The 27,116-nt window shown below is 45.4% G+C and overlaps 1 protein-coding gene across 2 annotated transcripts in view; it reads right to left on the bottom strand.

Annotated features, from left to right (window-relative positions):
- Positions 1-24,889, bottom strand: part of LOC135366512 (splicing factor 3B subunit 1-like) — a 43,359-nt gene extending 18,470 nt beyond the window's left edge. Inside the window, exons 1-8 of one of the 2 annotated variants that reach the window (XM_064599231.1) lie at positions 24,782-24,889; positions 20,148-20,350; positions 17,014-17,097; positions 16,123-16,240; positions 4,460-4,533; positions 2,826-2,916; positions 1,677-1,756; positions 1,344-1,596 (exon numbers count right to left, since the gene is read on the bottom strand). In XM_064599231.1, coding sequence (XP_064455301.1) covers positions 1,344-1,596; positions 1,677-1,756; positions 2,826-2,916; positions 4,460-4,533; positions 16,123-16,240; positions 17,014-17,097; positions 20,148-20,350; positions 24,782-24,812 — 934 coding nt within the window. In that variant the 5' untranslated portion in view covers positions 24,813-24,889. Of the gene's footprint in view, positions 1-1,343; positions 1,597-1,676; positions 1,757-2,825; positions 2,917-4,459; positions 4,534-6,131; positions 6,526-16,122; positions 16,241-17,013; positions 17,098-20,147; positions 20,351-24,781 lie in introns of those variants that run through there. The other variant, XM_064599232.1, reaches the window with a different exon arrangement.
- Between the last annotated feature and the right edge of the window lie 2,227 nt (positions 24,890-27,116).

Genomic DNA, 27,116 nt, shown 5'->3' with positions numbered 1-27,116 from the left:
CCTGAGTGGCCCCTCCTCCAGCTCTGCTACGGGACCCCTTTACGGTCACTCTACCTTGTATCTAACAAATAAAGGATTTGGACTTGGTTAGTGCTAAACTAAGGGTGCGCAAATTATGCGGCACAATGCAATAGCGCAAAATACACGAGTAAATACGGTAGCTGCTTTTCAGAATTGCAGCGCCATGGGATGCAATTCTTCTCGTTTAATGATTTCTTGAAATTCGGAAGGGAAAAATTGGGTGCTATTTACACACGAGAATTCGGGGAGAAATTGGCCGCTGGGATCTCCGTTTGATATGTCACTGGGGAATTTTTGGGTGAAACAAAAGGCATGTGAAACAACCCACTGCGGTGACAGTAGGATGAGAAACACGAATCTTTGTTTCCACTCGGAACTGGGGCAGTGGGCAGTGAATGACTGCAGTATTCAAACACTTGCCCGAGCTCCACAAAATCTCGTCTTCGACTCCTGAAGGAGAGGGTTCGGAAAAGGTGGACAAATAGGTTGCAACAAATAGAGCTCCCTTCGGTGATATTATGATTCACTTTTCCGACGGTTTTCTGAGAAAGACAAGTCGAAGGACCGCAAGGATTTCGGGTAGATATCGGGTTTTACCCGAAATCTTGAAAACTTGTTCGGGGGGAACTACAGTCGCCGACCGATTTTTCGGACATGCTCGATTATTCAGACTCGTTCGCGGAACGGCCGCAGGTCCCATAGAGTTTATGTATAAGAGCGTCCAAAATTTCGGACGCCGTGCAGCTCCGTCGCTCGATATTTTGGAGTCTGTTTGCCCAACCAGCGAATTTCTCTCTTGGGGTGACGGAAAATATTGGTATCGTCCGAAATTCGTATCGAAAGAAATCAACCAACTAAAATATTGAGGCAAAATAATCGACAGTGATGATTGTTCATTTTCCATTCCTCTGTGTAGAAGAGGTCTGTCGTGGCACCTTTGCGTCTTCGATTTGGCCAACGGCCCAGCACGTGCTCCCCGACTGCGAGTCGCGCGACAGCGCTGTAAAGTGAGCTTCACCTAAAGCACGCATGCGTTAGGTGAAGCCGACTTGCGGACTTGATGATGGCGGTGCCTCTGACAGTGTACATTGACGAAGTGTCGCTTCGGGAAATAGAAGCTGATGTTATCAGGCAGAGCTGGAAGCGCGTTAGGAAAGCACGAATTTTTCCTGCCTACTAGGGCTTAGTAATGTTTATTTTGAAGCGAAATTTGTTTTTTCGGACCACTCGATTATTCGGACTTTTGCGCGATTGTCGCAGAGTCGGGTTTAACCCGAAAACAAAGAACCCTAAGAATGCTTCGTATTAAAAAAAACACCCACCTCTTTCTGTCTTTGGAGTCTCGTCCCAGCGATTTCTCCTGGCGCTGGGTGTGCTCGAACCAGCTGCACGCTGTGCTGTACCAGGTGTCTCGTGTCCCGGGGTGTGTGCTCCGGGTGTAGCGTGACCCGGGGTGGCTTCCCATACCCGCGTGCTCGAATAGCCCGGAGTGGCTCCCGGCGTTTCCGCCCCTTTTGCACGCCCCGGTGTTTCGTCCCAGCGAACTTGGGATGGAGTGTGAGAGGGAGTCTGCGACTACAAGCACACAACTATAAAAAAAACCTTGCCCTTTCTCTAGCGATACAATAAAGAGTGAGTGGAACCGGTTGCCCTACCTCAGCGACATCCCAACTGGATTTCTTCTTAGCAGCCTGTGGAGTGTCGTCGCTTGGCTGGTCCCAGCGCCGCCGTTTTGCTGAAAAACGGTTGTCTCAAGCACTTTACAAAAGTTTGCACAATGAAAATATTGAAATTACATCTGCAACAGCACAGCACGTGAGTGCTACGAGAAGGTCAATATGGGCTAGTTCCTACACGACAGGCGAAGCACACAACATGGGTGAAAACGGCACAGACAGCCACAGGCTCCACTAACAACTGAGCTCCATTGAGCTTTGCACCCTTGTCAGAAGGGCGCACTTACCTTTATCTCAGTTTTTGTTTATGGCTTTCATCCTTGAAGGCCGTAAACAAAAACTGCGATAAAGGTAATGCCAGACGGCGGCAATAAGGCCTTCGGGAGAATACGGAGATAGGACAGGAACTGAGTTCGCGGAACTCCGTTGTCACCAAACTGCATAACTCTCGAATGCAAAAGGAAGTGGGATACTCTCGACAGCAGGCACTGCGCCAGCATGAAATCCTGGTGACAACATTATGGCGACGCGTCTGGCACATGCATTTATGAGGAGCACAATAAACCTACCCGTGGATGCCGTGTGGCAGCATCCTTCTAATTACGGCTATTCACTAGCTATGCAATTTTCTTACGGTTTTCAGGTTGTGCTGTCTGATTGAGGTATTAGATGTGTGAAAAGTATGTAGCTCAGTTGTTAGTGGAGCCCGTGTCTGTCTCCTTTATGCATCCGTCAGTGTTCTATGCTTCAGAATCGCCTGTCACATATGTGCAACCTTGTTCCAAATGCTGTCATCCAGCTAATGCTCGCATATCTGCATCTGACTTACATCTGACTTACATCTAATGTGCATGAAATTAGGCAGCGGCAATATGATTAGTCGAAATATGGCAAATGTCCAAAAGGACAGACAGCAGCGGAACAATACGATATTGTGATGATGCAGATGATACGATATTGCGAGATGCAGATGACAATATTTCTATGACAATTTTCGGCGGCATTGTAATGCTCACTGATACAAAATGGAAGGTTGCAAGGTATCTAAACAGTTCAGAACAGGGTCACCAGTTAGGTTCTCCATAAAGGTACACCGTGAGCGCACTACAACGATATGGGAGGTATTACCAGGAGCTTGCTTGACAGACTCTCCGTTTTCTGGGGCTGCCTTAAGGTCCCCGGTTTTGGCCTTGTCCGACAATTTTTTCCGTAGTTCAGCCTGGAATTATTGTGAACACTGGTTACACAAGGTGGGTTTGCAGCATGAAAAAAGCTACACAGTAGCAGTATCATGCTAATAACCGCTGTTTATGTAAGAATGTTGCATTTGCTTTCGTGTGCTGCACCATCTCATCGCCTATCATTCATGCCATTAATCAACATTATCATTAAATCACCAACGAAACACTGCAAATATTGCAAAATGGAATCCCACACAGTGGACAAATGTCTGCTGTAATATACCAGACAAAAAGAAAAAAAAAAGCAAGTTGATCGAATATGGGAGATAAGAAACTAAAGAAGAGCTCTTAAGACCAACACACATAATGGTTCCCTCTCCATACAAGGCAGCACATGATAAACAGTTTAAACATCCCTTCATACCACATGCAGAAACAAAAATACATGTGCTTGCAGAGAGCACCTTATGTTGTTTTTGCGTCATTGCACCGCAGAGAAAGATTGGAAGTGGCAGAACTGGTGTGGTACGTCACTCCCTTCCATAGCATCACCTGGTGCTGACAGCACCCCGCTTGTGACGCCACTGACTAGCAGGCAGGAAACAGCTGACTACTCTCTGAACGCCTGCTAATCTACGGGTTCCCCCCCCCAAAAAAAAGAAAAGAAAAAAGCAACCTACTGTTGCAATGGTAAAGTATCGTTCTTCTTGCCCTGCAGGCAAGTTAGATCATTGCACAAGCTTACAAGGAAGAGCCTTCCAGTTTGTCATTATTAGTGCCTTCCCTGAAATACGATTTTCCTCCCGTAAAGCTGGATGCGAGTTCCGAAGTGGTTAGGCCATTAAAGTAGCACAGAAGTCATCTTTAACACCCAGTTTTCTTCTTATAAAACTGTTAAGTTTGCCAGTAAGATGCACCATGCGAAGTAATTTACACCACAGAGTCATAATTATCGCAGAAACTGAATTTAAAATATGCCGCAAAAAGCGACTGTGCGCAACGGTGGTGAAGAGCAGTACCAGCCTGTGATCTGCCTGGAACCTCGCGCTGACGCTATAAGGAGAACGCTCGCTGATTGGCCTAGAGAAATGCCTGCTACTCTGCTGTCGTCTGCTACTCGGCTGTTCGGGGTTCTGATAAAGCCTTTCTCCTTGCTCGGTAATGCTTCGGGCGCTCCTTGTATCCCCAATTCTCCGGGAAAACTGGCAAAACAGGTTTACGGCGGCAAAGGAACAATGGCAATGGATCGGCAAACCAGAACGAGTCTCCTTGTGCCGTCATACCTCCTCATCCTCGTTATAGCTGGAGTGGCGAGTTAAGGGTGAAGGCGCGGAGCTATGTTTATGTGAGTTTTTTTCTGGGAAACAAATTGCACACATCAAAACCTTTCGCGCTATTCGGTATAATGACACACACACTTTCATCAGATGTCTTAATCGGAAATTTTTTTGGATGGCCCTCTGTACTCCTTTAAGACGCTATTGCGTTCCGAGCTACAAACTGCGCATGGACTCTTAAAACGAGGACTTGTAAGACAGAGCAAGAATGGCTGTTTCGACCTCGTGCCGCTGTGATCCTCACCTGATCCTTGTTCAGAGCCAGTTCCTGCATGATCACAGTGTACGTCCTGGACTTCATGTCGGGCGTCTTCCCACCTGCAACACAGAAAAGAAGGGCGCAGACGCTCCCGCTCAGCTGCATGGCAGTGTGACGTCAGGCAGACCCACTACACCTTAGTTAAAATAACCCTGAGGTAGAACACGTAGAACAAGACACCAAGCCCAAAAGAAAAAAAAAAAAGAAGGCAAAAAAGAGTAGCTAACATTCACAAAAGACCTACAGATGCTCCCAGACAGAAGTGCCCTTTCTGACCAAGGCTTCACAATGCTGCAGATGGATTTACAATCGTTAGTACGTCGGAGGACTAAATGCTTTGCTGGAACATCAACAGTACAGCAGCCCAGATACTATCTACCGTAAATATGAGTAGCACACGGTTACTGAAAGTCATGATGAGTCCCATTTTCTTGATCATTTTCCTCCCGTACAATATCAGAGTGGTATAACCTTCTTGAAAATCTGTCATACAGCTATTATCTTGAACCATCATTTATTGTACTGTTCAATGCGTATTGTCTTGTGTTTCCTTTTTATCGTGTCGTATTTAATCTTGTGTTGTATGAACTGTAATGTAATGCCCGAAGGGCCCTTGACGAAATAAATTAATAGGTGCAATGGACGTGCGTTGCCCCCGACAGAATGTGATGGCCGATAGTGTTGTAATGGGTGAGGCAATTAAACATTCGACCGCCATCGTTCAATTGATTGCAGAGTTTCATCTCAGACCAGCGACAGGGTCCAAATTGCAGTCTTCGAATTCCCTGAGTTTTCCGGGTTTTCCCTGACTATTTCAAGCGAATTCCATGACCAAAACCAAAGGGAACTTGGGGTACCTGGGGTACCTTGGGGAACCTGCTGCTACGTTTTGATACAGATACTTCATAAAACAGCTCATTCACTGAGCATTAGTGAGGCTGCCCTACTTTTCTGGTCCAGTAGCTTTGTCGTATTGGCGAATTGCTATAATCGCGGAAACGTTGCTGCGGCGTGGCCACTCAACCACTGATTGGCATTCACGATTTGCTGCGCACTCTCACAGCTGTTGTCTGTGATTTTCCTGGCTTTCTTTGGCAAATTCCCTGACAATCCACTGACTTTTCCAGTCTCCATCACTATATTCCCCGATAATTCCCCGACTTTTCCAGGTTGGCAGACACGCTGAGTGGCACCGCGGCAGAGAAAACTATGGCTATGAAATTCAATCTCAAACTGGCTGCAAACTAATTTGCATTTTTTTTTTCTGCAGTCACGCCTGGCATCGTAAGAAAGCATACGACGTCTTTTTTTTTTTCACTTCAGTCCAGACTGTCGTTTCAAAGTGGAACAGCTAACATCGAGACCAAACTAAAATTAAAAATTAAAATTAAATTAATTAAATTAAAATTAAAAACTCAAAATTATAATTTTTAATTTTTCTTTTAAATTTTTTAAAAATTTTTTTATAATTTAATTTTTCTGCGGTCAATGCAAACAAGAGCTTGTGTCGACCTGCTTTGACTTCGAAGGGGAGCCCTTTCCCTTTTCTCTCGCCAATGGCACTTCAAGCCACCCAGTAGTGTTAAAGAGCCACCGGCAGCGCTGTGAACCTCCTTGGTGAGAAAGACGGGCGTCGGGCCCGCTCGGCAATACGTACGTGGCCATGGGTGCGGGCAGGGCCGCTCTCCTCCGCCCTCTCATCCTTCTTCAAACAGGGCAGAAGTCACCTAAAAATATCTCCACCGCATTAGTGCCATCTTTGTTCCTCGTACCATACACACACGCACGCACACACGCCTTCCTCTTTCACGGGGGCATGAGGGGGGGATCACCCGCCACGCAGCAGTCACAATACTTTACCTGGAAGGGCCTCCGCAGTTTGTGCAGTCCATATATTTCATAGTTGGGGGGGGTGTGCCCCACTCGGTTCCTAAATAGACCCTCTATCTTTTTCGCAATTTACGTACGCTAAAGACTCTCCGTATTAGTATTCCCGGGGTGGCTACAACGGAGCATGGCAAGGAACAGCTTATCTGACCAACCGCTGGCACTAGAAATGCGATAATAACGCTAATAAAGAAATGATAAACTGAAATACACCACACGCGATAAATGAGTAGATCGATACTGCGCTGAGCAGACTGGTGTTAGTCACATCTGTCAGAAACAGGTACAGCTTGGGACAAAGGTTTACGGAACATGGCAGTGGCGTATTTCTTCTTCGGAGCGGCCGCATGCTAGCTATCAGGAAGAGACAGAAGAAGAAACGGGTGATCGACCATTTTTTCTACCTCTCAGTATGTGCGCGGGCTCCTGTTTGCCGCTACGGTGTCACTCTCATGGAGAAATGTGATGCCCCGGTGTTCCGTAAACTTTTGTCCCAAGCTGCACAACTGTTTGTGACTGGAGAAGTGATTCTAAAATGCGGAGCAAGAATTTGATGCAAAAATGTGTCTAACTAGGGGCTGCACTTAGATAATGTGGAATATTTTTTATGCACCCGAGAAAGAGAGGGATATGGGAAAGAGAAAGGGCACAGAGATCATCATCAGAAGTGCATCGACATAACAAAGATTTCCTTCTTTTTCTATGTTGTTGTTCTACAGAGAGCGAAACATTAAAAACCTGTTGCTCCTGTACAATGTCAAAACCGTCTTGCTATCCTGAAGTTAACCTCGCATGTTTATTTCTAAAAAGTGCTTTAAAAAACGTGGCACTCTATCTATAGGGCATGACTTTTTCGGGTTTTATTTTTGGCCAGATTCGGGGGGTAAATATCGGGTGATATTTTTCATTTGAAAATTCGGGTGTATTCGGGTTAAATCCCGTTACGGCATATTCTGTCGTCAGGAATTCGGGTGTATTCGGGTGATTTTTTTTGTTTAATAAAAATTTGTCTTAACATGGAACTAATGTTTAGCAATGTTATCAAACTTTATTTGAATGCACGCTTATGAGTGTGCCACGCGACCCAGATGTTTTCGGGTGAATTCGGGTTAAACCCAAATTTTACAGATTTCGTTCGGGGGGTAAATATCGGGCGGATACGGGTTTAACCCTAAAAAGTCAGGCCCTATCTATCTATGGGAAGCCTGCAAAACCGATCCGCCAGGTACCATAGCCAGTAGGCAGAGAAGCTGTTCCAGGACGAGTGCGCCGTACGGTCTCTGCAAAAAGCGGCCCCCTCCGAAAGCTCGACTCTCCCGATGCCACGTGGACCCCCCTCAAAGTTACAAGAGGCTCTCTCTCATCTGTGCTCACCTTTCCTGACCCCCGATTTTTCAAAGACAAAAAGAGTAATACGTTCTGAGAGACATAGGGGGAAGTCCCTGAGGCAGAATGGATGGTAACTGTGTGTAGTCAGCCATGGCTTGAGGAGGAGGAAAAAAGTTGAACGACAAACATTAGTGACGTCACCAGTCAGGGAGCTTCTTTGTTTGTGCTTAGCGGGCGGGCATTTGGGGGCCGTCTGCGGCCTACCACCAGGTGGCGTTACCACACTGCGTGCGAGAATGCGCGGAGGCGTTCAATGCCACCGCTCCCCACTGGTCTGTGCTGACTGGGGAGGGAACTGTTAGCCACTACACTTCGAGACAACGTTTAAAGGGAGATTTCGGAAGGATTCCAAAAAAATTTGGTGAGCATCATACCGAACACAAACCACCCCGTCGATACAGAATACAACATTCGCATTCATTTTGCGCGAGTCACCCAGCACTGTCTTCTGCTTCCGAGCCTGCGTTCTTTCTCCCTTGCCGGATGATGTCGGCAGGGTGTTGGTTTCAGCACCCTCTCGCTTCACAGAGGTGAAGCGCTCGCTTCGTAATAATTCGTTCGAGTAAAATCTGCGCAGATTTGGACCGAGATATTTCGCACACATGCTCCTGACATCCCAAAGATTTCTGATATACCACAACATTTGTAGTGATTTTGCTGCCCGGTCCTATTTTAAAGGTACAGTCAGATAGGTGTACCTCTGTCAGCGCACAGTGTAGTGCACACACCGTTTGAAGCATGCCAGCGCGCTACGCTGTGACTTTGAAACATTGTGCGCCTCAATAAGCCAATCATAGGTGGGCCAAATGATCCAAACAGGTGGCTCAATCATCATCAATGTTTCTTCTTCTTTTTTTTTTTTTTTTTTACAAGATATCAAAGAGTAGTTTCCAAGGTCTCTGATGAAAACTTATTTTCTTCAATATTTGAAAGTGCTCAAAAGGACGTGCCGAGTGAGAAAAGTGTACCTTACGCTTTCGCAATTAATTGGTCTGTGCGTAGTTCTGTAACCTTCTGAATGTGACTTTTATGTCATCAGAAGATGAGACACACTACCCTGTACACCTCATGCAAAGGAAGGTTTCCCCCTCCACCTCGGCGTGCAACAGATGTGATTTTCGCGGCTGTAATTTTTTACCGCCTTCCTTTTAGAATTCTGGGGAAAAATAAATGTCGTCTCAAGTTTCCCTTTTCTCTGAGCAGTACCTCCCACGCTAGCAACAGTTAAAAAAAAAAATCAACTTTTTCAGGTTTGACAATTTTTGAACTGGGTTTTAGGAATGTAACAGTCCAGATAGATACACCATGATCATGTGATGCTTGGCAGTATTTCAACGCACGTGTGCTTATCAGGATTACATAAAAATGGAATGACTTTCAATGACGATTGTCTCCTATTTTGCCATCTCACTTTTGCCCCAAATCCCTTAATTAAAGAGTTAATTACTTTTACGTAATTGGTCACCTTCTAATTACGTACTCTCTTCGAGAGAATATCTGCCTAGCGGTATAATTCAACTGCAAAAACGGCATCTATGCTCAATGACGACACTTTCGTCAAGCTATATTTTGTCACTAGAAGTGATGCTGTGACTAAGTGAGGTTGCCACTAGAGGGCACACGAGGGTTTACGCGAAGCCATCCCCAGACGCGCATGTGGGAAAGAATTTCTCAGTCCACTGATTATTTCATTACGGGGCTCGTGGTTATTCGAACACGGATTTTCATGCGGATGCATGTTTTTATTGTCGATGGGGCTGCGTATAGAGACAATGAAAAAACACTTTTAGTCTTGGTTTCAGGCCGATCAGAAGGGTTCTATGGTGCATATTCTGCCATATTTTCAGGTGCGAGAGCTTACTCATGGATGGTTTTGCTAGTTTCGGGACGACACTGGGATGTCTTTCGCAAAAATTGTAGTCAGAATGTTTCTGCGGGGAGAGGAGCCCCAGTCCTGGCTACTCCCATCCTCCACTGCATGCATGGTCAATGGGCCCTACTTCACCTTTGCCACATTACAGTTACCAAGACAGGTGGAGTTCAACTTTTAACCAGCATAATGCAGTGCCAAACGCAAAGCCGTGACGAAACAGACCTGAGCAAGGGCAACACGAAAAACATCAACATACGCAACAAAGCTCAAAGTTGAACTTCGTTGTGCATGTTTTCGTTTTTCGTGTTGCCTGTAGCCATGCTTATTTCGTCGTGGGTTTCAACCTCCAGCTAGCCCGCGTTTACTCCATTTTATCAATCATAAACGCAACGCCTCTAGCTCCATTATTTATATGTGGGGCACAAGTATTCCTTGTTTTATGCTGCAAAATGAAAGCGGCTTTATTTAACTGTGTGATACCTAATAAAATACTTTTTTTTCTTCCAAATTCGCATTCGGTGCATTGCTTTTGTACCAGGAACAATGAAAAACATCGCATATGTTGAAGATTTTTACTGTACCATTGAGGATTTTCGGTGCATATCGTTGCACGCATATTTTGGGAATTTTTAGTAAACACGTTTATCCGCGCTCTGGCGACGCACACTTCTCGTGACGCAGAGTGGTCCCGCCTCCCTGTGGCTCGACAAGTGAATGAAAGTGCCCGCCCACTTTGAAATATCTCGTAACCAGCTGAGTTTAGCGCTCTATTCTTTCATTACTTACTTTCATTGCTCTGCTTAAGCTGATATACCATTGCCTTTACTATGAAGTCTGAAGGAGGAGCATTACTCAGCACGTACCAGCCACACAACCATTCACACGGCGCACGCACACAGGACGTGGTACAGGTTTCTGCCATTTGTTTCCCCCCCTGTGATGACGATTAAATCCGCGCAACGTGAATACAGTGGACTCCCGCTAAACGGAACTCGGTCATACGGAAATTACGGATAAACGGAACAATAGGGTCACCTTTGGTTGGTTTCCTATACATAGGGCCTGACTTTTTTGGGTTTTATTTTTGCCCAAATTCGGGGGGTAAATATCGGGCGATATTTTTCATTGGAAAATTCGGGTGTATTCGGGTTAAATCCCGTTACGGCATATTCTGTCGTCAGGAATTCGGGTGTATTCGGGTGATTTTTTATTGTTTAATAAAAATTTGTCTTAACGTGGAACTAATGTTTAGCAATGTTATCAAACTTTATTTTAATGCACGCTTATGAGTGTGCCACGCGACCCGGATGTTTTCGGGTAGATTCGGGTTAAACCCCAATTTTACAGATTTCGTTCGGGGGGTAAATATCGGGCGGATACGGGTTTAACCCTAAAAAGTCAGGCCCTACCTATACAGTGGACTCTCGTTAATTCGAATTCGAGGGGGCCGGGGTATTTGTTCGAATAAACCGGAGTTCGAACTAACGGGAGACGCTTTCCTGGAAGGGGGCTTGGGCGCAGGGAGCGCATGCACATGTGTCGCGACGCACTTTGAGTCGTGTTTTACGTTTGCGGTACCGGTGTCACTTCAAGACGCATTTATACTGGCGTAATTCAAATCGTTACTGCTGCCGAACTCCGCCGCTACCGTTGTTACGTCCCCGTTACGATCCCAATGCCGAACCGATGTTACAGCGGAGGAAACTCCCAGAGCGTCGTCGCGGCCGTTACGACTTTGAAGGAAATACAGGACTTATATGTTCACAAGAATTCACTTACAGAAATTATGAAACAACTTAGGGTTGAAAGCAGCCAGTATTTCGCTCTTGCAACTGTTTCCTTTAGCGGGACTGTTAGCATCACTTTTGATTCGGACGCGAGTTCAAGCGTGGCATCCGCATTTTTCTCGGAAGAAAAATGGCACACTGTCATATCCAGTGCCGATGCTACATCAGATGCACTTGGTAAAGGCACTGGTTCGCGAGACAGGTTAGCGGCTTGGGTCGTCTGAACCTCCGTCGCTACACTCCCCACGGTCCTCTGGTCTAGTTTGGGTGGCGCACGTGGCGTCGACGATGTCCGCGTCAGTTAAGAGCCCAGTCTCCACGCCGTCTTCTGACATAGTGCAAGTTAGGAAAATAAACGATGACAGCGAACGGGTTGTAGAACGATATTGACAGTCGCGAAGTCATAAAAATGAGTGACGGCACGCAAACACACTTCCTCCACCCTTGACGGCCTCAACAGGAAGAGAGAGAAAGAGGAGAAGGACACAGGGAGAATGCAAGCGTTTGCGTAAGCTCCTTGATTGATTGATTGATTGATTATGTGTTTAATGGCACAAAGGCAACAAAGGCCATAGAGCGCCAAAACTATGCTGAGTGTGTCGGAGACGATTATGGGAAAGATGATGTGAGAGAGAGTGTGGTAGTTAAAACCTATCTACAGGTATGAGCGATGAGCGATAATGATGAGGATAAGAGAGAGGGGGATGACGATAGCAAGCGAGCGTGGCAGTTAAAAGCTATCTACAAGTGTGACAATGAGATATTTACGTGAGGAGTTCAGTGATAATGGATAAAAGTGGAGCAATGCTTATCATCTACATCTGACTAAGAAACCCACACGTGGTCAAAAATTTGATTACGTTATCAAACGGCACAAGAGGGGTGTCACCCAGTAGAAGGGCTGGGTGGAGTGGGACATGGTATCTGTAGAATGCGGTGAAATACTGTTGGCGTAAGCTCCTTGCTGTCGTGAAGAGGAGAGAGCGTCCTTGAACAGCGCAAAATGCGGAAAGAGGACGGGAAGCGTACGGAAGGTCAATAATCAGGGAGATATGGGGCGCTGTGACCCGTTCCTGTCTGACGCGCGAGCGCTGCTGGTTCGAATTATGCGGTGTATACGCTCGTCTGTTTGAATTACCGGGAGTGTCTCCCCCACTGAAATACGTGTGGTTTGGCCGGGACTCGGACGAGAGTTCGAATTATCCGGAGGTTCGAATTAAGCGATTTCGAATTAACGAGATCCTACTGTATATGCAATGATAAAAATCTTCGGATAATTGAAACAACCCGTTTTATGTACTTCGGGGAAGCGAAAAAACAAAGTGGAGGTACCAAGATGCCGCCGAGCCTGGAAGACTACCATACACGTCTGACAAGCCTGGCACAAGTCATAGAGCCAGAAGATTTCGGGAAATATTTTTTCTAAATTCAGGGGGTAAAAATCGGGTAAATAATCATGTGCACTAAATTCATATGAATTCGAGTGAAAAGACTTCCAGTATGCTAAATTCGGGGTGAAATCGGGCTCAGTTGCTCACACTAACTGCAGTGGTTTGGTACAAACGGTGATGTAACTGAATTTTTCTGCCAAACAAGTAAATCAGTATGTTCCTGCAGACATCTAAGTGAGGTTAATTTGCCAGGTAAAAATCGGGTTTCACCCTAAAGAGGCAACCTCAATTCGGGGTGCAAATTCGGGGAAGAATCGGGTAAAACCGTAAAACTGAAGTTTTAGGGTTAAACCCGATTTTTCCCCGAATTTGCACCCCGAATCGAGGTTCACCGGTTTAGGGTTAAACCCGATTTCTACCCGCAAAACTGCACCCAGGCTGGGCACCTCACGGCAATGACATACTAATTTTTCACAAAATACACGGTTGATCTCAACGTCTGATACTCTGGATAGGCTGTACAACGAACGTTTGTTCGACAATAGAACCCGATTTATCCCCAAATTCAGTCTGATGGTAATTTTTCCGCCCGAATTTGCACGAATTTTCGACATCAAGTGATTGACCCGAATTTTACCCCCCGAATTTGGAAAAAAATAAAACCCGAAAACTTCAGGGTCTAGTCATAGCCAGTGAAATCCAATCCATCAGTCACTCGTACAATGTTAGGCTTAGCTCGCATCTGCATGCGTCTTCATGAAGTCTGTCAAGAAACAGCCACATGAAGCGTTTTCGCTCGCGTCAATGTTGCAGATAATTCAGGAACATGATCGAGAGTGCAAATCAAAAACAGAAACATGAAATTTAATTTTCCAAAGTCAACGCTGTCGTCATAGAAGGCCGCAGATTGAATGGTGATGCGGATGATGCCACATGATACTGAGTTAATATCGGAAACCTGGACGTGGGAAGAGGATGCGCAGTTTGCTCGGCAGAACGGAAAGGTAAACCTCATTGTAGACGATTGAGGTGCGCACGAAATTTTTTCCAAGCCTCAGGCATGCACGCATATTTCGTAAGAAAATCGAAAAATGTGAAAAGAACAGCCATTAATTACTTTTTTTTCCTTGCTGCCATCAGTAGTCGAAGTTGATTATCTTGAAATAAAGTTGCATTTCATGAAATCTATGCACTGTGCTTAAATGAAACTTCCGATAAATGGAACAATACGTATTTCCATTCCCTTGGAGTTCTATTTAAGAGGAGTCCACTGTATAGAGGTTGAAAAATGTATCCTCGTTACCCATCTCGCTTCAACGAATGTAGTGCCTGCCCAAGCACTCGACAAAAGCGACTCGGTTGAAAGCTCAAGTTTTGCGCTCAAGGATCTTGCATAGTTTGTCCAGGGTTGGCAGAAGCCTGTACCACGCTGAAACGAACGAGAGGTGTCTGCTTATGTCAAGGATGAGTGCATTACCTCTTTTGGAAGGATTGGAGAAATTACGTACAAGGGCGCTGAGAAGTCCTGCAAGCTGACTAGAAAGAGCAAAGCACATCTCTCCAGGAATTTCCGCAATGCTACACTTTGCTTTCAGTGATATCTACAACATTCTCTCTGCTGCTGAATTTAGGATGTACAGTAAACTTCCGTTAATTCGACCCTGACGGGAACGCGAAATTTGATCGAATTATCCGAAGGTCGAATTAAACAATAGGCAGAAAAATTGTAGAGGTCAATGTCACCTTTGTGCATTCCTCTGCTGTCGCTCACGCTTGAAACGCGCATCTCGACACATTGCACATAGAGCGCTCTCTCGCGCGCTACAACATCGGTGCCAGGCGTGTCCTGCCCGCGCAAGATGGCAGAAGCGAAACTGTAGACGATTTTGCGGAAAGCTCGCAGTGTGCGTGCGTGCACGCACCCACCCACCCACTGAATGCGCTCGGCGATATCGTCTTCAGTTTCGCTTCCGCCATCTTGCCCGCGCAGGACACGTCTGACGACGACGATGTCCACTTCCACGAAGTCATCGAAATTCGAAACTCGTCGAGCGCACGTTGTGTATCGGACTCTTGTTGCACGAACAGTTTCCGAACGAAAGCCCGGTGAAACGTAGAACAATAAACGGAAAGCAAAAACGAGAAAGAGACGTTTCCTCCTCGCCCGGCACGAACCACCACCCACCACCACCAAATGAATTGAGTTTTAGTGCATCGTACGCCATTGGCTTTGCGTACGCAAGAGATGCGTGGTGGTTCTGCACAATGCGCGAAGCTCTATGCTTTGCGCGTGAGCAGAACCACAAACGCTATCGCTTACGTACGCAAATACGATAGCGTTCGGTGCACAAAAACTCGCGGTTATCGGAACGGATCGGTACTGTTCAATCGTCGTCTGCCGATCTGCCACCTGAACTTTAGGGCGAACTTTATCTTGTATGTGCGGTGCGGGCGACGCGGATGCCTGGTTCGCGGACGCATCGATCGAATCACGATGTGCACTGATTTCACGTTCGAAATAACGAACTTTTTTATCAATAGAGGCATACGGGCATTTGACGGGACCTTCGAATTCGATCGAATTAAGCGGAAAATCGAATTATCGGAAGTCGTATTAACGGAAGTCTACTGTACTACCATCCGCCTTCAATAACTACTGCCCTGTATTAAGGGTCAGGTTCAGTTACACACAGACCTGTCCTAACACTCGCCTACAGTACTTACAGCCCTCTACGAATGTTCACGTTGACTATCAACAGCCCTCGGCACACGCTTGAACCATACAGATTACAGGTGTCCGTAGGTGTGTTTATGCTCGCAGATCCACGCAACATCCTGGTTCACCAACGGAAACAACGCTTTGAAATCCGCACAGATAAGGTGCACATTCAACCGTGCACCTCTTCCGCAGATCTGCCCCGAGGCCAAACTTAACCTGGAGTAGGATGACGGCAAAGTCCCCATCCCCACAGGCAGGGGAGGCTTAACGCTGCCTTCGCTTTGGTGTTTTTTACAATATGTTGACATCACAACTGTCGCAAAGAAATTTCTCAACTTCAAACACGTCCTTTTCCTGAGAGATGTTCTGCTACAACAGCCAAGAGGCCACTTGTGCCAATTGAAACCAGACTCGTAACAACCATCCCAGGAAGTAAGCAGACACACTCTCGACATGGTTACACATTCACAACCCTTTTCTCTAGCGGCACCACTGTCTTGGCACAATCATTACGAGAAAACACCAGCAACAAACTACACAAATTGTGCAGTAGAGATGCAAGAAACAGGAGAGAGAAAATGTGCAGGAAAGATGCAACACACCATCTGCGAAAGGGTCGACACGTTCCGGTGAAATCATGAGCTTGCGCCGCTGGGCCCGATACTGGTCCTCCCGATCGGCGATGCGCGGAACCCTGCGATCCGCAAACGGGTCGTAGTCCTGCGTTGAACAAGTAACAATGCAAACTTGAGCGAGACACAATAATAGTAATAATATGAATATGAATTATGAATATAATACGAATATGAATAACATGAAAATGGCATTTTTAAATTCCAGGGCGATATGATGATAGCCATTTATCACTAGAGCCTGAAGTTTTCGGGGAATATTTTTTTTCTCTAAATTCGGGGAGTAAAAAATCGGGTAAATAAACGTGTGTTCTAAATTAATGCAAATTTCGGGTGGAAAAACTTCCAGTACGCTAAATTCGGGGATGAATCGGGCTCAGTTACTCAAACTAACTGAACTGGTTCGGTACAAATGGTGATGTTGTTACTGCACTTGCTGCCAAACAAGTTAGTTTGCATTCCTACACACGTCTTGGCGAGGGAGGGTTTCACCCTAAAGAGGCAACCTTCAATTCGGGGCACAAATTCGGGGAAGAATCGGGTTAAACCCCAAAACTTCAGGCTCTATTTATCACACACGTGCAACGTACCCACGGGGGACGATGCCAACGCCAGCAGGTGTTGAGAACGGAGGTAGCATTATGGCGCTCCTGCTTTTATTCAACATTTTCCCAATCCCGCTACAACTTCCAGAATTACAATTTACGTTCATTCACAATGCGGGTAACTTTATGCTACGTACCACTGAAGAAAACAATTAGATACTATCTACATTACATTGAAGCCTCGGCGTTCACATTGAACCTCGAAGAACACTTTCTAGAACTGTCATTCAGTTCAAAGGATATGCAGACTACTCACTTTGTCCGTAAGCTCTGCCAAGAAGGCCGAAGGTAGTGGGGCCTTCTTTGTCTGCATGAGGCTTGTGCTTTCATAATCGTCATCCTGCAAGAAGTGTCAGGCAAAGAAAGTTAGCAACATGTATTGCTAAACAACCAATAGCAGCGAGAAAACTGTGGGAATCACGGCAAGCTAACGTTACTTTGCAACAATACTCCTCTAGTTGTACTACCACTGGACGTAATGAGAGGGGGGCAAAGGGGGGGAAGGGCGTACCCCCCCTCCCTGGAGCTTCAAGGTCACTCATAACAATCGTGCACTTTTTTATTCAGAGGTCGTCACGATTTTTCTCAGCCGTCAGGTCACCCTCTGAACACCTGTACAGTCCGCAGCTTCCATATCCAGGAAGACGGATTGGGGGTTGCACGCTATGCCCCCCTCCCTTGGAAAAAATCCCATGGGTGGTACAGATAAATGTTTAATTATTAAACAGATAAGGCTGGATAATAAAAAGGAGTGTCTAAGTATCAGTATCGCAATATCTTGCTGGTGAATGGGGACCACCGAAAAGGAAGCCAGATAACGAATAGTCTAACGGAACTCACGGGGACTGTGATTTCTCTCGTCATATCCAATCATTTCCCTGCACCCAAATTAATGAAATTTTCTTTCGTCGCATCAACATGCCAGCCTAAAACTTTTTTGTTCTACCAATTCAAGCCTTGGCGTTCACACTGAACCTCGAAGAACACTTTTTAGAACTGTCATTCAGTTCAAAGGATATGCAGACTACTCACTACCCAAGCAGCACAACTACTTGGCCCAATCATAGCCCAATATTGAGCCGGTATTGCCAATATTGGTGCAATATCGGGCCAAGGTGTTGTGCTGCTCGGGAGAAGTTAAAACGAACTGTTCCCCGCGGCAACAGGATGAGGAATGTCAATTTTGTTATGCTGCAAATTTCCATGCATCGTATTTAACTGTTACAAGGTCTGACCGTACAGTAAACTTCCGTTAATTCGACCCTGACGGTAACGAGACATTTGATCGAATTATCCGAAGGTCGAATTAAAGAATAGGCGGAAAAACTAACTAGGTCAATGTCACTTTTGTGTGACCATCTGCTGTCGGTCGCGCTTGGGACTCTCATCTGAAAGCATGCCACGTACAGCATTGAGGTGATGGAACGCCGTTTCTATGCTGCCTTCGTAAGACAAAATTCTAGGGCGTCGAGGGGTGTCCTGCGGGGGCCGCTACCACACAAAAATAGCCGGGTGCGACCACTGGATACACCCCTTCTGCGCGTACACCCCTTCTGGATACACCCCTTCTTACGTAATCTACATCGTCGCCTCAGCTAATTGTGGACGATCGTGAGCGCACACCACCTGCAAGGCAACGTGGTGCATGGTGTAGATTTGGACAACAAACCACACGGTCGTGTATTTGTTGTCGAAATCAGTGGAAACATGGCGAAACACAAATTGCCTGCGACGGAGGAATACATTATGTCACGCAAAAAGCATCGGGGGATCGTTCCGTACGCATCTGCTCCCAAAAGGCAGGCCACCAACAGAGACACTTTCTGAAGGAGAATCACGAGTTCATTGCATTGCCACCACATCCGGAATCTCAGGTTCCTCTTACAGCATGCTGACAATCAACGGCTGCATTACATTTCCGGTGGGCTTCAGTATCAACGATGAAATACGATCTTAGTTCCAGATCATAGGTGGGGAAGTTACTTTTATTTTGCAGTGCACTACCGTTACTCACTACTTTTTCAAAAAGTAACGTGTTACATTATTCGTTACTGTTGCGATAGTAGGTAACGCGTTACTAACGCCGTTACTTGTGATAAGTGATGCCGATACTTTTGCATTACTTCGCCAGTTGTCCTTATAATATGTACCATTTTTGGTTGAGTCACACAAGTGCATTCCGCAGATCAATACACGCAATGTTGTGCACAAACAAGGGCCACGCATGAACAAAACTTACATGTACGATTTATTGCAACGCAGAAGTAGTAGACGCTCAAAATTTTCATCTGTGTGGCTGAGCGGACTCCTAATGACAAGTGCGTGCTGTTTGTCAAGGTTGATAGAGACTGTGACCTTTTATCTCACATAGTACAAATCTAAACAGCAAATCCCTTGGTACTTTGTTACTTGTTCAGACGGTAGAGGATATTTTTCTATTGCTTTTACCCCATTCGCCCGAAAAATACCACATGGAGTGAAAAATAGAGGTGGTAAACAAAGGTGACATCTCAATCGGGGTAGGTCAATAGTCCTTTTGCGTTCTTCGCAGGTGCCGATGTGACCTTCTTGTTATTGTTGAAGATAAATAGAAAAAAATTGAGGATTTTCCCGGATTCTACAGGCACGGTCCTCGCTCAAGCTTTCAAGTTTAGACGATCAAGCAATGTTCCTGAACACGCAGTAATTCATAACGCCGTTACGCGTTAGTTAGTAAAAATGTAATGACGTTACGTTACTCATTACTTTTCTCCCAAATGTAATGCGTTACCATATTTCACTACTCGAATGTAATGCGTTACCGGTAACGCACTACTTTGTAACGCGTTACTCCCCACCTATGTTCCAGATCAAATTATCAGATAATGAAGCTTGCTTGCAATTTTTGCAATTTGCTCGCAAAAGACAGTCCGCCAATCGGTAGCATCACCTGTGTTTGATGTCACGTTTGCCTTGCCGCCAGTTTGTAGAAGTCGCCATTCTCCGCTATGGTTAATAGCACAATGTATTTGCTACTTGAACAATTTTCAACTTCATATTTTGCAGGGTGAATGCTTTTGCACAGAGGAACAAATTGAAAATGATCGTAGGCTTGTCAAATATCTTTTCACGGTCCCTTTAAGTTAACGTTGCAGCAACAAGCTGAACAAGATTTACAAGCTGGAAATCCTCCTTCGTTTTTGTTCCTTTGTGTGTTCCAGGTGTTCCATTTTTTTGTTTTGTACAAGGAACACGTGGAGAGATTATCATGTACGTTTGAGAATAAGAGCAGCGACTTTCTTATGGAATTCAACATTAAAGGCAGGTACGTATCACCAACAACCGCGTAGCTTCCAAGCCTGCACTTATGATGCTGACCTCCGACACATACAACATCCAAAATCAACTTACGTCGGCATCTGCGTCGTCATTTGCTGCGATAGATGTGACGTATCCCTCGTACTTGTTCTGTGTAGTGCCATAGATGTCTTCATCCATGTAAGCGCCATTTGCAGCAGCTGTGAGAGGGACACCGCCTCCCTCTCCATTGTCAAACTTCTGCTGACCCAAGCCAGCTTTACGAGCCTGGATCTCTCGGATCTGGGCCTCTATCTCTGCATGATCAATGCGACAAGCATGAGACACTTGAGACACTTAACGGTTTGTTAGTAGACATCAGAACAGCAGTATACAGGAAAGGGCCGGAGAAAATAACCTAACCCACAAGAAACACGCAACAAAAGTGTGCTTGTACCAGAGCATCAAATCGAACCGGAACCGAAAACCGGAATTAACATATTTTTAGCTGGGACTGAACCGTAATTACTAGTGCCATCGTTGCTCGGGGAAGGGATGAAACGTTGTCCTGTTGGTCAAAAAACAGAAATACTCCTTTACAGTATTTCTGTAACTCCTTGGGAGTTACTCCTCCCAAGGAGTAACTTGGGAGTCAAACTCCTTTACAACGAAACTCAGGGGACAGCAAAAAAAATTTGCAGTAAAGGTATTTTCGTTAAAAAGGATGCCCATTATTGGACCTATAGGGCTCCAGCGGGACCACAAAAAAATTTGCTGTAGTGGTATTTTCGTTAAAAAGGTGTTCGCTATAAAGGAGTTTAACTGTACATGCAAAAAAAAAAAAAAAACGTAACTAAGAGATCTTGTATCATTTTAAGTGGCTACCAATAACTTTGCAGCATATCTGAAACTCGAAACCGGTTCTGAACTGGTTTACGGCCTCTGTACCTGTTAATCGAACCGATATATGTAAACTCCAGAGCTGAACCGGTACCGAACCTTTATGGCCAAACCCGAAACAAACGTTTTAGTTCAATGCTCCTGCTTGTACCATAAACAATGTGCTACCGAGTAGAACAACCAAATGCCCAAAAGTTTCTTTGAACTTTTGCATGCCGTTATGCATAATGTATATTCCCAAACAGGGTTGGCAGCAACTGAATTCCTCTAGCTCAAATCCTTTTCAAATTTATCACTGTCCTAATTTTAATCTGTCAATCATAACCTTTTTTTTTTTAAAGTTTCGTGTTAGCGTCGTGTAGGAACTGTGGCTATGAGCGCCGTACAAATGCGGCAGGGAATATAGTAAGCGTCCTGGGCCGACTTCAGGGAGAACCTCAGAAAGCGCAACTGGTGCCAGGTTTCGAAAACATGTCACCTCGCAGACTCAGCATGGAAGGTGATCATTCTAACGCCGATACCACGCGGGCTGGTCATAACTGTAATAACCAACTTTCTGTATTCATGACTGCAACTTTATAATTTATAACTAAAAATTTTAATCAAAATGGCCTGCAGATTCAACATTCAATTAACTTGAAGTTGGCAATAACATTTTGTTGAGGATGAAGAAGCACAGGAAGAGACACAAACGAACCCAAATCTACACATCTACGTCAACCTACACCACAAAATCTACCTCAATCTACTCCAGCTCGCTTGCCTTCTGCTCCGCTGTTCGACATTCAATTAACATTCAATCAACATAGACAGAGGTCCGCACGGTTCCATGTGTACCCCCACTAATCTCGGATTTGCGGGTAGAAAATGTGACGATACCCGTCACGGGTAAAGTGCGGGTACCCGTGCTATACCCACGGTCATGCTTTTTTGTGAAATACACGCGCAAAAGACCGGACTTCCAGTGCATTTCATGATAAATTGATGGACATTCTTTCAACGATTATGCATCATGCATTTGATGCAACAAACGTGAAGTGCAATTAAATGTTCCCAAACACTTTTGTTTCTCTTCTTCGCATGAGAACAAGGAACTGGGCTAGTTGGTATTGATTCATATGTATTTTTCATTCATACTGATTTTTTATATTAGATTTGATTTTGATACTTGATTCATATTGAAGAAATATATTGACGCCAAGCACACAGGAACGAGGACTGAAGAACTAGAGAGGACAAAGTGCTACTCGCAAGTGAAGAAGTTTTAATGAAATCGTTAAAATCATTCATTCATCATTAAAATATCTTCACCTGCTAGGAGCGCTTCGTCCCGTCTAGTTTTCATTCCTCGTTCCCGTGCGCGCTGCGTCAATATAATTTTTCTTTGCGCTGCAGTACTCTAACTCGTGCAACTCTGCTGCACACCCCAGTAGTGTGGGTCTGCAGACATACCCGCACAACCAGCGGGCTTGGGTAGCCTCGCGAAGACCCGTACGGGTCGAGAACTACATACCCGTGCAGACCTCTAGTTATAAACATCAAACTCTGCAATCGGAATGCAGACATTTGAGGTGAACATTTCGCGTCTCTACCTGCGAATTTTTCCATTCTATATTTTTTGCAGTTTTACCGTGCACTACTAGTGTCTCAGCTGGTCACTCTTGTTGGCAGACAATTCTCGGCAGCCAATAGGAGTGCTCCGCTAGCCTGAGGTCCTCACACGCGAAGGTAATCTGGGCAAGATTGCTGCTGCACGCGTTCCAGTCTACTAATTTAGTCACGAAATTTGTGTGTCCTAAAGGAAATATTTTGTGTGGCAGTTCCAGAAGGTAGTACGTTCATATCACGCAGAATTATCAAAAAAAGAAAAGCCCATGCTTGTTTGAAGAATGAATCACGGATGAGTTGCCTCAGCCACAACTAACGTTACCTTTACAGCACTATACCGGGTGTTTCAGTTAAATCCCCGGGCTCAATAATTCGCGAACAGGTGCACCAATCCACGAACTTTCTTTTTTAGAAGTATCTGTCCGATACCACGTACAAGCTGCGCACCGTGTGAATGAGTGGGAGGCGCTCATTATTTAAATAAAAATTCAAATGAGTAACGTAAAAAAACATAACTTCTAAAGCAGGGCGCTATCGGCATTAAAATGGGTACTACCCCTTTTGAGACCTTCAATGGACACCTTTTAGAGAAAAATCTGCCACCGAACCGGGTCATTTGTTGCTTTAATTAATTGGTTTCGGTTTACATATTTTTGTCGCGGCTGGTCGCAGTGAAGCGCAAAAGGAAGCTCTTCCATTCCCTTATCCACCAATGAATTATGTCCTTACACCAATGAATTACACCAATGAATTACACCAATGAATTGCGTCCTTTTGCGCTTCACCGCGACCAGCCCCGACAAAATATGTAAACCGAAACCAATGAATTACAGCAACAAATGACCCGCTTCGATGGCAGATTTTTCTCTAAAAGGTGTCCACTGGAGGTCCCAAAAGGGGTAGTACCCATTTTAATGTCGACAGCGCCTGCTTTAGAAGTTATGTTTTTAACGAAACCCACTCGAATTTTTATTTAAATAATGAGCGCCTGCCACTAATTTACACGATGCGCAGCTTGTAGGTGGTATCGCACAGATACTTGTAAAAAAGAAAGTTCGGCGATTGGTGCACCCGTTCCAGAATTATTTAGCCCGGGGATGTAACTGAAACACCCGGTATAACTCCTCCTCAGAAAAATTGGAGCGAGCAAAAACTGATTGTTCAGGTATGGATATTAACATGCGGACATATGGATGAGTTCTATAAACTTGACAGCTGGGTTTGTATGTTGGGGCGACAACTGGTTTGTACCCAGTTTCAGAGTAAGCGAAAGAAACCAGCAAATGTGCATATTTTCAACTCGGTGGGATTGAATCTTACGATAGGTAGGGAATTGTGGTTGGGTGTGCATCTCCAGTATCGTCTGGATGTTTTGTTTTGCTTTTTTCCCTTTTCCTATTTGGCAGGTATTCTGGAGGATGTTGTCATACCTTTGGAAGGGCAGGTGAAGGTTTGGGGGCACCTGGGAAAATCCCTGTTTCATATGTCTACAAATGACGTCCAAATTCCTGACTACAAGTGAAAGAAACATGGAGCCCATGGAAATAATGTAGAATTTGAAAATGGTGAGGAAGCGACAAGGTATGGGATAGCTGCGAACTAAACCAGCATATACCAAACCAAACCAAACTAAACCAGCAAGTCATGCACCAGCACGAGCACCTGCTTGTCAGCACCATTTCGCTTTTGTCGAAGGTGTGGGATACATTGCAATTCGAACACCCAATGCGCATTTAGCTTCGTCGGCCTGTACGCAAACAACAGGAACGAAAGTTTACTCGGTTTGTCTCTGCTCACTTGATATCGCCCATTCTGCACACCAATAGCAAGGAGTAAAAGTTGAAATATCCAGGAAGCGGGTGTATCAATTTTGCATGTGAAAGAAAGGAACAAAAAAATGTCTGACGGCACTCATGCGCGAACGTGACATGCCGTCTTTTATGCGGTCAGACGCTCAAAACTAGGTGTTGGATATCGAGAATTACACAAAACCGTGTAAATAACAGCTGCACACCCATTAACGGAACATCTGAACACGAAAACGTAAATACAGTGTGGTCGTGAAAGCTGCGTTGATAGGCTTAGACGACATCAATAGTACGATGTCTAACGCCACGCGAAACAACTTTCTCCGTTCCACGAAAAGTTTGACCTTATGCTGCCTCCACATAACACCACGTCAACCCATGCTCGTTTTGCGTGAAACGAAGCGGTTAAAATAAGAGATTTCTCTAATTTACCTTCCTCTGATGCAGGCGGCTGCGTCGCCATATTTTCTGGTGCGTTTTGGCTTATCGGCTTGTCTTGTATAGTCTACATTTTGTCTTGACTAGCATTGGACATTGGCTTTGTATACGTTAGCCCAACGAGTCTAGTTTCGCTTTCAGGATACGTAATTTTCTTTTGATGAACCCTTCGGTGGAGCAAGACGGAAGAGACAAGACGTTTCAAGGAGCTTTGGAGGGTGGGGTGATGATGGGAAATGGAGTGATGATGAGAATGATGAAGAAATGAATGTTAATATGGCTGGAGTCACTGGTTACATAATGGTAACTGATTTATTGGCGAACGAGAGCGTGCGTCCGTACGCGAGGCAAGGCAGGAGAACAACTCTGTCAAGCAGCGGGGGAGAGAGCGAGGTTAGAGTCACTAGGGCTCGGTTTCACCAACGCCGATTAACACTTGAACCGAGCCGATCACTTAACTATGCTTCACAAAAGGGAGTTATTGTTACTGAAACATTCATCACTTCACCAACTAATGTTTATAAGAAGAACTGAGCGTTTACTGCAAGTTTTAACAACGCTTGATATCGGTTCAAATTTAACCAGCGTTGGTGAAACCGAGCCTTAATCCTAGAAGCATTATTTAATTGCGCACAGGAAAGGGAAGGTGACACACGAATCATTATTTATTTTATTAATTTATTTATTTTGATACCCTCAGGGTATGATGCACAGAGAGGGAGGATTGCCCCCCAAAAAACGTCAGTTTATCCATAGGATTTCCCTCTCTCCTCTCCCCTACTACGCGCGTCAACAAAAAAAAACGCCCACCCCCCAAACCCATGGTCTGGATCCGCCCCTGAGCCACACGTTTTTTACTATCAGGCGCCGCTCCGTCGCCTAGCAATGGGATGCCAATCTCTCCCTTCTACGGTGGAGAACAACGTGCAGTCGTGCCAGCTCGCAACCCAGGAAACCGGTTTTGGATGGAGGCGACTCAACATGGACGGCGAGTTCTTGGAAGGAGAAACCACGTGACACGATCGGCCCAATCGCGGACACCGAACGGCGGCTCCGGCGCGGAGAAGGAATGCAATACTCTGTACCCCTATTCAGTGACTCTATTCCGGTCCTGATAGTTAGGAGGGGGGCCACTCCAATGAAGGAATACGCCAGCGCCGCGTTCAGTGAACTTTTGTCCCAAACCGCACAACAGCATAGAACAAGAACCGCAAGATGTTGACGCTCTGCCTAGGGAATTCGCAAGTTGTTGAGACCACGAAATTAACGACTTTTGTAGGCTCCTTCGAGGCCCAAGGGGACCTTGTCAACGAGAAAATGATTTGAATACCGAGATGCAATCATGTCTTATCGTAAACTGGATGGCAGTGAAACAGTGTTATATACTTCCTCGCCCCTTTCGACAACACGACTTCTACTGTGGTAGCCGCAACTAGTCCACCATAGTACCACCTCTGGCACGCTGACGTAGGCAACTCTCAGAACGTTCTACATAGGATTATCTAGTCTTAGCGGATAAGACAGGAGCGTACCACACCCACGCACGAGAACATTTCATCACGAATTGCGATTCTTGGGGTATGTCCATAACTGATGACAGTGGTTCGGGTCTGCATGCGTACCGGCACGTTGTTGGGGTTTTTCCATTCGATAATTTCAATCGCAAAAACAACCGGAACTCCTGAAGCTGATTTTTCCCAGCGGCAAATTTTGCACCACAGAGGCTACTGCATGCATCCCCGGTGGGTGCATCGTATCCCACCTTCGTTTTCATTCCCCAATTTACAAGCATTTTATGTATTCCCCCATGTGCAAACTGTAAAACGGCTTGTCGCAAATACCAGACAGGTTCAGAAAAGAGGTATCGACTACTTTGGGGCCCACACGCGCGAACCGAAACAAATTGGTAGGAATAGGAAAAGACATGTTGCAGTCATAACAATAAGCGATGTGTTTTATTGAACTACAAACATTCGAAATAAACGGCTTGATCTTCACGGTCGAAAGCCCTCGTCACGGTTTCGAAAGGCTGTTTAAGTTAATTGTGGCGTCGTCGTATTGCAGAAGCTGTACTTCGTCTGGAAAGAGAACTCTTGGACAACATAAATGTTATAAGGGTGAATGCATGTATGGCAATAATTTCCGTGAACCCGTTAAGTGGCTCTTACATTAGCGGGCCTGGAAGATGCCAAACTTTGTTGTGATGTTCACACAACGTGAACGCATCCAGTAACCTCCAGGTATGCAGAAACACGTGTGCGAACATAACGGCAAGAAAAATTAAAAATAGCGAGAGATATACCGTTCAGTATGCTTCAAACCACCTGGC

Source organism: Ornithodoros turicata, chromosome 8 (genome assembly GCF_037126465.1).
Source record: "Ornithodoros turicata isolate Travis chromosome 8, ASM3712646v1, whole genome shotgun sequence".
Lineage (NCBI taxonomy): Eukaryota > Metazoa > Arthropoda > Arachnida > Ixodida > Argasidae > Ornithodoros > Ornithodoros turicata.
The sequence above is the reverse complement of the archived record's forward strand: the minus strand, read 5'-3'. Positions and strand labels throughout refer to the sequence as shown.